At 45.9% G+C, this 14,007-nt stretch overlaps 1 protein-coding gene across 2 annotated transcripts in view; it reads left to right on the top strand.

Annotated features, from left to right (window-relative positions):
* The first annotated feature begins 1,004 nt into the window (after positions 1–1,004).
* LOC8023109 (basic salivary proline-rich protein 2) overlaps positions 1,005–14,007 on the top strand; it is a 49,149-nt gene continuing 36,146 nt past the window's right edge. For both annotated transcript variants that reach the window (XM_029986588.4, XM_029986587.4), the window contains exon 1: positions 1,005–1,074. In XM_029986588.4, coding sequence (XP_029842448.2) covers positions 1,063–1,074 — 12 coding nt within the window. In that variant the 5' untranslated portion in view covers positions 1,005–1,062. The remainder of the gene's footprint in view (positions 1,075–14,007) is intronic.

The following is a 14,007-nucleotide window of genomic DNA, read 5'->3' as shown; positions in this document are numbered from 1 at the left end:
TCGGGCGTTCACCGGCATCCTAAAAGTGTTCGTCTAACACTTGTCCCAGGACTAACGCCCTAGAAGATGCTGATTTACGCCATTAATGGTATAATATTTTTAGTGTTTAATGTAAGATTACGCGTTTACAGTTTCTGGAAAAGTTAATAATGATGTTAGATGTAGATGATGATTTCAAAATATAGTAAATCCTTCCACAAAACACAACAATTTAATCACAGCTGTGCTGCTGTCCGTTACAACGCTCAGCTCTCTGCTACATCTGGGTGGCGCAATGTGTGTGAATTCGCACACTGCCAATATTTATAAACATCTATAACGAGTGACCATTGTGTCCACAGTCTAATGTTTCCCTGCTTGTCACGACCCTTCAGGGTCGCTCCTCACTCTAATCAGCGTTCTCGGCAGGCAGTCCGCATTCAGAATGCACCTCGGCCTGCCGGGGTAACCCTAAAACTGAAACTCGTCCTGGCACACTGCCCGCGAACACGAAACTTTTCCCAGGTTTCTCCGAAGCACCGTTCAGACAAGAGCAGCCGCTTCGAAGGAAGTTGTCGTCCGAACTTTGCTTTCGAGCAGCGAGATGTACCAAAGCAGAAAGGAGGGGGGGCGGAAACCGGTCTTTCGCGATCTTGTCTGGCCACGAGTCCACAACAAGACATCTAGGATTCCGAGACGCGCAAATTGACAGCGTCCCCGCCCGACATAACCGATTTTTTCCGTTCAAGGTCTCGCGAAGGTGCGCCGGCCGAGAGAAGAAAAAGAACCGTTACGTCCGTCCGACCGGCGTCCGCCCGTCCACTCATTGTCTTCCGGAAAAATGGCGGAGGGAGAGAAGGAGGCCCGGTGAAAGTGGAGAGCGCGATTCCGGGCGGCTGATGATGGCGGAGGAAGTGAGAGGGTGGAAAGGAGGCCGAATAACGGACGGTAAGCACACGTGACCGCACCCCCCTCTGTAGTGGCCGCGGTATAAAAGCATTTTGGAGGGCTCTCATGCCGCGAATGGCACTTGTGACTCGCGCTCTGAACGGTGGACCTATCGCATCTGCGACAGCAACGGCCATGTGCTTTCGGGTGAGTGCGTCAGTGGATGAGCGACCCGTGTGCATCATCGAGCGCGTCACGTGTCTTCTCGAAGCATGCCCTCGGGGTTGGGGATGGGATAGGGGCCACCACCGGGGACTTTGGATGCAGCTGCGGTGTTGGGGTGTACAGGAACGATATGTTTACTAGGGGGACGATGACTCCGCTTCTATGCGATCTCAAATAGATGCCGCATATAGAATAGATCAAATAAGTTGGCCGAGGGACTTGGACACCTGAAAGGTGACTGCATCTATATCCAGCCTATGAAACATTTTAGAAGGTGTCTACAGGGTCGGCAGAGGAAAAAGTATTTCTTTGGTACCTTTAAGTCTGAAAAGTTCACTGGGCATGACTTACAAACAGACTTCTGGTGCAGAACATATTTTTTACAATTGCAATTGATTAGCTACCTCGATAAATGAATCGATGAACATGCAAACTTAGAGGGGTGTCAGCTGAGCTAGATGGTTGTACATGATTAGTGGAACCAGCTGAATTTACAGACACCCGATCCAGCGATCGGGTGTCTTTTCTCCTATCTCCACAAGTTTCTGTAAGTTCAGCTGGTTCCACTAGAAATGCAAACTTGACCTGGTTCAAAACTATCCCCAGTGTTTATTTCAACGATCCAATTTTTCTTTCGAAGGGTGACTTTAAAGCCGTGATCAAAGTCTGACAATCTTGGAAGTTTCAGCATTGCGTTTTTATTTTTTGTTTTGTGAGATCTGACCTAGCTGTGATAGAACCAGCACGAACACAATGCACATTTTTGCAAGAGCTCCAAGTTGTATTTAACGTGGTACATGCAGTCCTTTCCGAAACGCAACAGAGCGTAGTTGCCCTGTGCCGATTGTCCTGCAACTTACAATTTAAACGTAAAATAATGACAACAAAAAAATGTACACGCTTATTTGGCGGCGGGGGCCGGCGTGGTTTCCGGTTCAAAACAGGAACCAAGTAGGACAATGCCCACTCGTAGCCAGCCAACGCTTCTGACATTTCGGCAAACGGAGCGCGTAATATTTCACTCCAAACTGTGTCACGTGCCGGCGGATTATTAAACATCGATTAGAGAGGGAAACGTACTCGTGTGGGAAAACGATATCAGCATCTGATACGCCAATTCTCCTCAGACAAAATTGGAGCATATTCTGCGCTCGCGCTTCAGGTTAGCAAGTGGGAGGTTGAAGTGAAAGGACTTTATTATCCAAACGGCCCGACAGTTATTCGATTACGATTTATAAAAGAAAAAAAGAAGAATACAGGTTTTGTACATTTCAATGGAGTATGTTATGAAATGTTTTATTTTTTATTTTTTCTCTCTCTTTCTATATATATATTTTATATGAAAACGAGTTTGAGAGCAAACCTAATTATTTGGAAGGGTGTCTGATCTCCTTTGAGCCATTTCTCGTTACCTGATATTGGCCACTTTTTTTTTTCTCTTTGACAGCCGCGCACACTGAGAAGAGGGTAAAGCGATTTACTAAAAGATGAACGGATAACTCAATTTACGTCGTGAAGAGCGAATAGAGATAAATGAGATTTGAGAGAATATAGTGCCACAGGGCGGACGTACAAAATACGGAGCTGTATACGATCAAAAATCCACTAATCTCTCTTTAGAAAATAAATTAAAAAAAAAAAAAAAATAAACGAAAGAGCAATGCACGATTTTTTAGCGCCGAGATTCGGTTCCGCGAGGGTGTAGATCACTAACACGGCAATTTATAACTTGCAAAGTCATGCAAAGTTCGTGCGTAAAATTGAACTTATCGCACCTCCGGGTTTCTCGCGCAAAGTAAGTCACAGTTCTGCAAGCGTTTAAAAGCCCATTCCTGACGTCACACGGAGTTCTCGACCAATCACTGGGCGTTTGATTCTGCTTGCCGTACATCCGACAACTTTATTTTAACAATTATTTAGTACAGGTTCTAAGAGCATATTGAGTTTGACCTCATTGTTTCTAGAAATAAAAATAACGATTCTTTCACAGCGCAGAGAGAACAAATCAGAATATAATTTACAATCATGTAGTAGCACTGGTATTGCCACTGTTCTTCACTTAGACTGTTGATTGAGTCGTTCATAACGCACGAATTTCACGTATCCGTCATTATTATACTGCTGCGCATTGTTTACGCACTTGTTCAGAAAAAACTGCACGCCTTGTACGCTACTCCTTCATAGGACTGTTCGCTCCGAGTAGCAGAAGCACCAGCACAAAGTGACGTCACTGCGAACTTTCTAAATACTGACGATTCTTCCAGCAATCAGCGTACCCCTCTTTTGTTAATTTCATGCATCTAAGTGTTCGTTATACAAAGCACCATAATAAAACTTTTTAAGAAACAACATAATTTTACCGAACAATGCCAGGAAGTTGTCCGTGTTCAACTCTGCAAGTACGAACAAGCTGTGTGTGGGCAGGGAGGACACGCAGTTCTATGCAAGCGCAATGAATACATCAATGCGATCCCGCAGTTCGTGCTCGGGCGGCATCACGCATAATGAAAGCGCAATCGACGCGTGCACTTCCGAGCACGCTTCCGACCAACGAGGCCTCCACGAAGGGCTTCCGAATCAGGGCCGACGTTGGAAGGCGAGCCCCGCGCCAACCCCACTCTATACTCCGTTCATCGCACCCCTCAGCTGACAGTGTGGTAGGAATTACGCGCTTGTCAGGCAACAAAGAAACAGGAAAGCCTTTCTTTGATCACCTGAATCTGCTCTCTGCGTCCGGATACGTGGGAGTGCGCGATCACGTGGGAAAAGGTAGGCGTACGATTGGTCCAATGAGCGAGTAGCTTATACCGCACTGTCAGCTTAGGGGTGAACGGAGTTTATCCACTTGGTCGTTAGAGCAGGGAGAGGAAAAATAAAATGGAGAGGACGACGAACTCGTAACGTTGTCCGGAGGCTATTCAGTTTCGTGGAGGGAAAAAAAAACGACGAGGGCGAGATAGTGAGAGTAAAGGGGAACTCAAAGAAATAGGTAAGTGATATGGCGGGGATAGCAGCCACCATTGTTGCAAGGACCGGTGATGTAAAAGGAAATGTGCCTTCTTTTTTTTTTTTTTTATGCCAACGTAATAAGAAAAAGCTCTTCCGAGTCGAGTGATGGGGTGTGTGATCGCTTTGTTATGCCTCCGGTTAAGTTTATGGGGCCATATTTAGAAGAGGAATTCATTTAAACAGGCTAAATATGTTACCTTTTTGCGAGGTATAATAAAAGAGTGCCACGCGTCAGTACGTTCTTATAAGAATTTGAGTACGGTCTTGTATTTTTGGGTTGGGAAACTTTGTTATTCGTTATCTTTTCGACGATGTTTTTGTTAATAGAGGGGGTACTGTTGTGTGTGATGATTCACTTGGGTGAATGTTTATTGGCGACGATGATAAATGCATAGATTGAAGTGGAAGGGCAAACAACGAATTTTACACCCCTATTGTGGTGCGCTGAGTTTCAGCCTGCTCATTACGGAAGCGGGCACCGATAATAGTTGAGCGAAACTTAAAAGCCTAATTTGTTCTGAACGACTTAGAAAATTAATTAAACTCAAAATTACAAGCGATTGACCATTGGAAAAGCGATAAATTACTAAATTATCCGCAACACAATTGTTTGAATTCTACAAGACCATAGATCTTTGATCGTTGTATAAGAATGTTTCTGAAGGTTCCCCCAATAGTTTTCACGGTTTATCCACAAAATATACAGTCCTTATAAATATGACGTATAAAAGTTAGATTTATTGAAACTAGAATTTCAATATCTCAGTTACGAAACCCATAATTCCACTTCTTCATAATTTCCCATATCTTGAACAACATCCACACACACACACACAAAAAAAGCTATCGCCACATTGGCAGCTTTAATTTCAACTCGAATTCAGTTAGACAAGTTAGCCATTTCTCTTTTATCGTTTCTTCCCAAGCCATATTTCAATATGTCCGGTCGGTCCCAATTTTAATCTCAACACCTCCGCAGTCGGACAAACGAACAAAACAATCCAGCTGCGCCCTACCCCTCATTCCGTCACAAATGAATGAGGAGCGTGAGCAGTGTTCTTCAAGTTCGGCGTCTACACTCAAAAAAAAGTCTGTGCGTCTACTTTCACGCACAACACTCGGGGAACCAATCAGCGCAACTTACGGAGGCAGCTCAGCAAATTACGATGCTAGAACATCTGTTTAGACCAAAAAACGCAGACTGACTAGCGTGACGTTTTGCATTGCTTAATGTCACAACTCAGACTGCGTCTTTTGGTCTAAACATATGTTTCGGCATCGTCATTCGCTGAGCTGCCTCCGTAAGTTGCGCTGATTGGCTCTCCGAGTGTTGTGCGTGAAAGTAGACGCACAGGCTTTTTTTAGAGTGTACTTATCCTAGACAGACTAACGAACGTCTCTTTCCCCCCTTCGCGTCTGTCGACATTTTCTTTTTATTATTATTACCGTACCCCGATCCCACAGACACAACGGGTCGGTCGCCGCCGACTGGGCAGCAGCTTTCGTTCATTGGGTGGATCAGTTAAGCATGCAAATGTTCGGCTGGCGTGAGCGGTGCCCGCAAGGTTGTTGCCTTGCCGAAGGGGAGGGGGGAACGGCGGTCTGGAATTCGGTCAGGTGCGGAGTCCAATTTGCAGCGCCGCCGTAGCGCACCGATAAGGAATTCGGCCGACCTTGCGTCAACCCCGCTTAGTGCCGGACCTTAATGCGGGGAACCCTACGAAGAGTCACGCCGTGAAATTAGCGCCGGAATATTCCAACGAGCCTCCGTAATTGGGAGGTATCTGCAGTCCCCTGTGTCAAATTAAAAAAAAAGGAAGGAAGATTGATCATCGCGCTTGCGCGGCCACTATTTAATTTAATCGGTGAAAGTGACACGTGAATGACTCCATTATTGTGTTGTTACTGCTTTTGAGATCATATACGAGGTATCCACTGCACACCATATTTGAGGCAGTTGCTCGCAGCGTATATGCTTAGAGTTGAGTCCCATTAACAATCTGCCAAGGATCAATAGTTATATTGGCTGGAATGCACGTTTATGCCCGTTCAAGCTGCATTCCACTGAATCACGATTGCTCTTGTCCGCAGACTGTATATATAGTTTAGAGTGTGCGCTGCGAACAGTTACATCAAATATGGAGCCAAGTAAATACCCCCCTATTATGGCGAATTGAGATATATAATTTGAGCATTTTGAGAAGGTGAGTAATTGATAACTAAAATTGTCACTTCTTTTTTTTTTTAAACATATGTTTTGCACGTTAAGCGACATACTCCCAAAAGATGAAAGTCTTGTAGACATACCTGCGTAAGTAGAAACGTAATGTAGATAATCGGTCAAATTAATGTAACAAATCAAAGTTTTTTTTTTAGATTTCTTTAGTGCGTTCGGAAAAGTCCTTGACCTCGAATTCGTGTTATATTGGCCTAGGTGAATAATATATTTTACCGTAATGCAGGACAATAGACGTCGGAGATACTTCATAGTTATAAAAAAAATGCAGATTCGAATTGATCTTTGGACTAATTAAGCCATTTCATAGTTAAAAGACTAAACATTTTTAACCTACCAACGAAATAGTAATATATTCGGTGTCCTATTTCAAGTATAATTTTTCAAGAATGCGCATGGTTTCGCTACAGAAAGATTGGGAATTCTTTATAGATGCAACCAACTCCATCGCTTCTGGATCGTTGTTTTCCGACTTTTCCTCCCGAGGCACTTCCGCATTTCCAATGAGCGGCCAGCGATCACGCTTCACGATATGTAGAACCCGTTTCGTGTATTTACGTCACCGGTTGACAATTTAAGACATCGTACATTCGCTCGTGGGTACAAAAAAAAAAAAAACAAAAAAAAAACAAGAAAACTCGAAGGCCCATTTCGTGTGAATATAGAACATGCCTTTGGGCGGAACGCTGGGTGGAGTGCGAGAGCCTCGCCGCCATTTCAGAACGGAAAGGCTCGCTTGAGGCCTCTTTTTTACATTGCGCATGAGGCATGACGAAAATAATAACACGCGAGAACATCGTGTGATTAGAACAAAACCCGGATGTAGCGTTTCCCACTGTGCGCCGTGAAGTGTCAAACAACCGGGAAACTGTTCTCCCAATTTCAAGGTTTTCGGAGCGGTGGAAAGCGCGCTATTCTTAACGTGGATACTCAGTGAGCCTGAACGTTTCCTCTATGAGGCGTGAATTTCTGCTGGATTGCAGTCGCCTGATTGGCACGTTGGTAGGAAGGCCCGCCGCATTGCTCTCATTTCCTGTGGGAGCAGAAATCCCAACCGAGGCGCACTCGCGTTTAGGGGCTGTGCACAGCAAAGTCACGTTCAGTGTGAACAGCGCCGATGTGAAGCGCGCATGGTGATAGGCTAAACATTTAGCGAAAGTGTCGCCATGAATGTGCCAAGCCGTGTACCATCGAGAGAAAAAACACGCAAATAATCTATCATTACGGTCACCTTATGATGTTAAGCGCATGGCGATCGAAGACCCCAAAAACTATTCAGCCAGAAACGCGATTCGCGCTGGGAATATGAAACGCATGAAGGGCATCATGCTCCATGCACTATCCGGAGGACAAGTTGATCTGCTCCTTGCACAGGGGTTGCGGTGATGCTAGAACGCTAAGCTCTTATTGGCTGATGTAAAAAAAAAAAAAAATAGTGGGTAGGCTTTACGGCATCTAGATATTGAGGTCTACCGATTCCCCCTCCAATCACAGCCAATCAGAGCCCGGCGTCGTTCTGACGTCATCGCAACTCCTGCGCCAGAAGCAGACAACTTGCTCACCGCATAGCCTGTATTGCGCGCATAGAAAGCGGAAAGGACTAGAACGAATACGAACACGAGAAGGATAGGGGGAAAGGGCTTCTCCTTTCTCCTACTAAAACCTCCTCGTGTTTTGAACTTTTAAGTAGTCCATCAGATCGATTGGTGGTTTATGGCTTTCATCATGACGTTCCAGGTGTTCTTCCTCCCTAGTGCAGTTTTTGTTTTTGTGGCGAGCATTTCTGTGTTTAGGCGTCGTCCTTCGCTGGGCCTCATTGATCACGTGCCCTGTTAAATGTGTAAGCGTGTTTTTTTCTGATGAGCGTAGGAATCGCTTCTTTGATTTCGAAACACAGTATTATAAATCAGGGCTAACAATTATTAAAACATGATGTCTAAGTCTTTAATGCACTTAAGCGGCTGTAACAACTCAGGGCCATAAAAAAAAAGGGGTGTGTTAGTTTATACAACCTAGAAGTTAGTCTTCCTCAACGGGCGACTTGTCTCCCAGCTGTAGATGAGAAATTTAGCCATTGCAGTACAACCGCTAGCCTAGGGTCTTGCGTCACGCACTAGTGATACACGACCGCACGCCGGTACGATGTTCATCCAGATCGAAACGGGAAGGGTTAGGGAATTGAGCTTAGGATCTTGGGGTCTGCAGCGCGAGCTTTCGCTCCACGTGCTCCGAGCGGGTGTGCGCTAGCCCGCTCGGCCACCGATCCCCCCAGCCAACTCAGGGCCATATGCATCAGCCAGGGGGTATTTGTACTTGTCTATGGGCGATTCCCACGTTTCCTTTACTGCCCCTTGAAGCTTCGAATTATTATTACGAGGCTACGTGCTTAATCTAGACGTTCTGTTATCTTCTAAAATTAAATCAGAAAACCCAGACTTCGTTTTGCTCCACACCTAACTCCGTCATTGTCAGGACGCCCTGTCTCATTATAGGTTCTCCTACTCATTACTAGAGAAACGTAATCGATGTATTATCATGTAAAAATCGATGTAAAAATGTATTAAATTAGATTACTCGACTATTTCAGTATAAAAGTAATTGACCGTTACCTTAAAGAAGTAACCATTGATTTTCCGATTACTTCAGATTTTTAGAACGACAGATTTTTCGTTCCGTCTGAAATCGGGTCTTGCGTACGGTCAGTTCATGAATTAGAATCGCCGAACTAAAAATTCCTTATCGTCTAGAGTTCACCAATTTCGGAAGACTGTCCTCCTGTCGAAGACTTGGGCTGTGTTCCAAATCTTACCCAAATGGATCCGAGTTACTCCGGCAGGTCGCGTCACGCCACAACACAGACTGAAAAACACTGGACGCGGGTAGGTCTTGGAATGCCAAGGTACAAAAACCCTACCCTGGAATGAGATCGAGTAAATTTTGGAACACGGCCATGGTGTGCGGATTCCTTAGTAGGAAATCTTGAGAGAAAAAGGGCGCCGTTAAAAAGGGAAGACAAGAAATAGTACCGGTTAAAAGTATATTTAGTATCTCCAAGGGATATCAGATTACTCGTGCAATTACTTCAATAATATATGTAATCAAATGATTACAAAATTAGTTAAAATGTAATCGAGTGCAAGTCATTTGATTACCTCAAACAAGCACCGTTCGAATCTGTGATCACAGCTGAGCCTGCTTCTCCGCAAACTACTTCTCCGCAGTGCACCGGGGCAATGAAAGAAAGTCACACATCTCAGGAGACCAAATCTGTGAACTGTAAAAGTCAATAGCGGACAAGAAAAAATTCGACAATCGAACGCTCATCGAGGACAAGAGCGCTGCGGAGTGAAATAACCCGGGGAATATGTTTCCATAAAAGAGCTGCTAGGTAGTAATTTCTTCGGGGATATTACTTGTTCGCACCATTCGAGTACGAGAAATATAAAGGCAACAATGCGCCGAGCTTGCATGTTTTGTTTTGGTTTTTCCACCAAGAGGCAGCGTAATGTCGAGCGGGCAGCGAAAGTGAGTTGGACACAGAATACAAACACGTTGACATTTTAACTCAAAGGTCGGTCACGCCTTTGAGTCGCGCATTGCTCAGTCAATCGCGCAGTCGATTAATTAATCCCCACTCTGTCTCGCCACGTTCGCCGACACACTTTCACTCGAAGGCTTGCTCTGCCACGAGGGAGCAAAAAAAAAAAAAAAAAAACACACACACACACAAAAAAAGCGGGACGCCAATGCCAGTGGCCCGACGTGTCACGGCTCAAACAGAGCGCAGAACAATAGGAAACGAATGGAAAAAAAAAAAAGAAGTGGGGTGCTAAAATCGCGAGAGGCCCGAACGAGAACAAAACGAGAGTGGCTACCTCCCCATTGCCCCAATTAAAATAACGACGGTGCGAGAGGGGGCGCCCACATTCTGCCAATCAAACATGTTCGCTCATTACACTCCAGTTGTTCTTATAACAAAAACAACAACAAAATACAAGCAATACAGCGCAGCATAACCTTAGCGGCGATCAGTGTCGCGTGGCTCGATTCCTGCCCCGGTCACGTTCAAGATTGTTGCCCTAATCTATGACAAAAAAAAAATCTACGAAAGAAATTAAGGAAAGATTGGTCTCAATTACTACCTTTCGTGGTCCACCATGCTCGGCCAAGACCACGCTGAGGCAACCCAGTAAGCCTCTTTTGAAAACACTTGTCCCACGCTCTTTTTGTTTTAAAACCGGAAAGACAGTCTCTGGAAAGCCTCCATTCCAGACAACAAAAACAACGAGGGCAACAAAAACAAAATAGCACGTTTTATTTACAAGCAAACACGCTAACAGAGCCGGGATATACGTAACAGGTGGATGAGCAGGCGATATCAGAACACATACGAGGACGAGCCGACGATTTCAGACATACGCACGGATTTGCATAGGAAAACAGACCGACCAACAGGCAAAAGGAAAGTACAAGCAAAGAAATTTGCTGACAGACGCACTCGTTCACAAACACAAGCATGCGGACAAATCCTCTCGCGCAGACACACGTATCAGGTTCGCTTGGCCGGCGGACCGACCGGACTCTTTCGCCAGTCCCTTTCAGCTCGCAGTTTTCTCTCCCTTACTCCAGTCAAGCAAGACCGCTTTGTCCGCGTTATTATAGCTTTATCATTGCTTTCACCGCGTGGACCTTTCGATTTTTTTTTTCCACAAAAGCGGCAGTCCGGTTGCTGCAAGCCGGGCACCGAACGGGCCGTTCGCACAACGGGTTCGCTTATTTCGCAAGGCTAGCCGGCCCCTCCTCGCACCACCCGGCCGGGGTATGCGGTGTCCGTGCTGCTGCCTCGACAACAACAGCGGCCGGACCCTATACTCCGTTTTCACCCCTTGCGTGGTGAGGGCTACGCGATCGCCGTACCAATCAACCGTTTCCCTTTCATAACCCGACCTCGCTCTCTGCGCGTGGGTACGAGCGAAGGCGTGATCACGTGGCGAAAGGTAAACCCATGATTGGTCCTGACGAGCAGGTAGCTTCCATCGCACTGTCAGCTTGGGGCTGTCCGGAGCGTAGCGCTGGTGCCGGGTTGCGCTGTTATTACGGGAGGGGGGGCAGCGCGCTCTAGCGCTAACGGGTCGGCCGGCCGGTTGCTCCAGTTTCCCGTCGCGGCGGTTCGCATTCCGCGGCACAAGGGCGGTGTTGGTGCCCAAGGCGTCGAGGGCGGGCAGGCGTCGTCGTCGCCGGCTCGGACGGCGGCCTGTTCTCGCGACCGGACGCCACGCGGACCGGGCGACCGGTTCCCGGGGCGGTGTTGGTCGGTCCCGCCGGGGAACAGTGCGCGGCGCGCGGAATCGACGCGAAAGCGATAGGGCGATAGCGTCGGCACGCTGCCGGCGCAGGAAGTTGCGTCCGCAAGTCTTGGACTCTGTTGTGCGCTCCGACGGAGTCTCAGTGGTACTTGTGCCCTGCGTTAATGAAGGCACGCGAGCGAGAGCGCACTTTAGAGAAGTGCTGTGTTTCTATACACACAATCCCTCGTGAAAAAGAAAACAACTTTCTAACAAACCAAGCTTTTTTTTTTATTATTATTTGTGACGAGCAACTTATAGTTCACAGACCTTGTGGATGTACACCTGACAAAAATTGTCATACATAAAATGCGTTCTTGTGATTCGTCAATTTTCTGCTCTATATCGTATATGTACTGAGACTCGTATCGCCTTGCTTACCTCAACCAATGGACATGGGGGACCAACCGCGAACGAGCCACGCTACGGCGTGCAACTTCGTCCTCTCCTTGTTCACCTGTCAAACGCGCCCACGTTGTTCTGTATTTCACCCCGAACTCAACGAATAGCAGTGCGCGATTGGCTGCCTCGTCGTAAATCGCGCGTTCCCCGCGTGTTCTCCATGTTTTCCTTTAGTTAACCTGCCCACTCCCCTTTGCGTTCCGATGCGCCGAACGTGTGCTCTGAAAAGCTTGCTCGCCGAATTGCAGTGGGCAGTAAAGTTTGATGTGCACTGACTGAACAGAATCCGGCATTATTAACGCGACCACGTCACGTGACTACCCTTATGCATAATGGCGTCACGTCCCTATCATTCTTTTTTTTTTCGGTGTTTTTCTACACGGTGTCGCCTATAACCTATTCCACGTTAAAACCCATAAAACGGTAATCTGGCTTGTTTAAATTTAAAAATTACATTTTACGGAAGGGAAAAGCACGGAAGCGAATGAGCGCCATCGTGTAAGCTGAACTCTTCGGCGCGTTGTCTGTGATCGCAAAATGAGCCTCGATTTCGAACCTGCCGTCTGCAACGTCATTTGTTCGCAGCAACGACAGCGAAGCATTCATTGCATGCACGACGTTCCTTCTTTTGTCAGTTTTTTTTTTTCTCTCTTTTTGTCGAGCAAGGATTTTGACGGAAGGAATTCGCTCAATCTTTATCTAGCCCCAGAGGGTCGAAGGTAATAAAGAACTATCCCATTTTTGAACCAGTCTCTGCCTGCGTTTCGAGACCTTGTGTGCCTCCCCTTCTCACTTGCCAAGCAATTGGTACAGCTGACCTACGCGGCAACATCCCAATAAAACAAAATGTAGACCTGCTCTGAAGAGAGTTGAGATGCAACGTGTCCATACGTGTACCAAGTGCACATTTTGCAGTGGGCATCAAACTCGGATCGCTCTAAATGCAACATCAGCGAGCCACAAAAAGGGATGTCTCTTGGGAACTTATACTTTTTACAGTAAATGAAACTCCAGCTTCAACTGTTTATTCGTTTTAGTGCTGAAGGTTGGCCATCCCTTTGTTTATACATTTTTTCCCCGCAATCTTTCTGTGTCGGCGTCACAGCGGCCTAAGGAGAAGATTTCAACAGATACGCGCTTCCGGCTCAATAGAGATATTAATATTTTTAAGTGTACATCGTTACACTGTTAATGAGGGACACGACTTACTTCTGCATTTCTCCCTCTTGGCTTTCCTTCCTTCGTGAAATTGCTACGTACATCTTGATTCAGTTAGCAGCAACTCTACCTCCATGCGCGAACGGAAAATTCCATTTAGAGCAGCAACTGCACTGAATGCGGAAAACGGGCCGTGAAAAACAAAAACCACAAACTCTCGCAGTTCGTAGCATGCATGGAACTATGCATTTCAGCTTGTAGGATTTCAATCTGATGTGTTTTTCCTCCATTCGCGAGATTCCTAGCACATTCGTTGTCGTTGGTAGTAAATGCGTTCGCGTGTGAATGGCAGGTCTGATTAAGTCGGATTGTGTATAGTTATCGGAGTTCAGCTAGATTCAGATGAGCCTCGCTCAGCTGCCGTAATATATGTGGTGGACAGAAGCGCTTTCCTACAGTGACGTTTTTAAATACATCTGATGTCTTTGAATGTTTTATAGAGTTTTTTGTTAGCCAATTCACCACTATATAAAAAAAAAAAAACTTCTATTTTTTTATTTAGGTATCAGGATATTCGTATTACGAAAAATTATGTGTTTCCTGTTTAGAGATCTGCGTATGCATATTATGCTCTATTTTAACGCGCCCGTGCGATTGACTTCAGCTATGTGCGAATTCGCGAAAACAGATAAACTCGGTGATTACACGTTATACACGTTTCCAGAGTTTATTAACTAAACAAAAATTAATGCTGAGTCACGCAGC

This window comes from Ixodes scapularis, unplaced genomic scaffold (assembly GCF_016920785.2).
Source record: "Ixodes scapularis isolate PalLabHiFi unplaced genomic scaffold, ASM1692078v2 PGA_scaffold1__304_contigs__length_218370807, whole genome shotgun sequence".
Lineage (NCBI taxonomy): Eukaryota > Metazoa > Arthropoda > Arachnida > Ixodida > Ixodidae > Ixodes > Ixodes scapularis.
The sequence above is the reverse complement of the archived record's forward strand: the minus strand, read 5'-3'. Positions and strand labels throughout refer to the sequence as shown.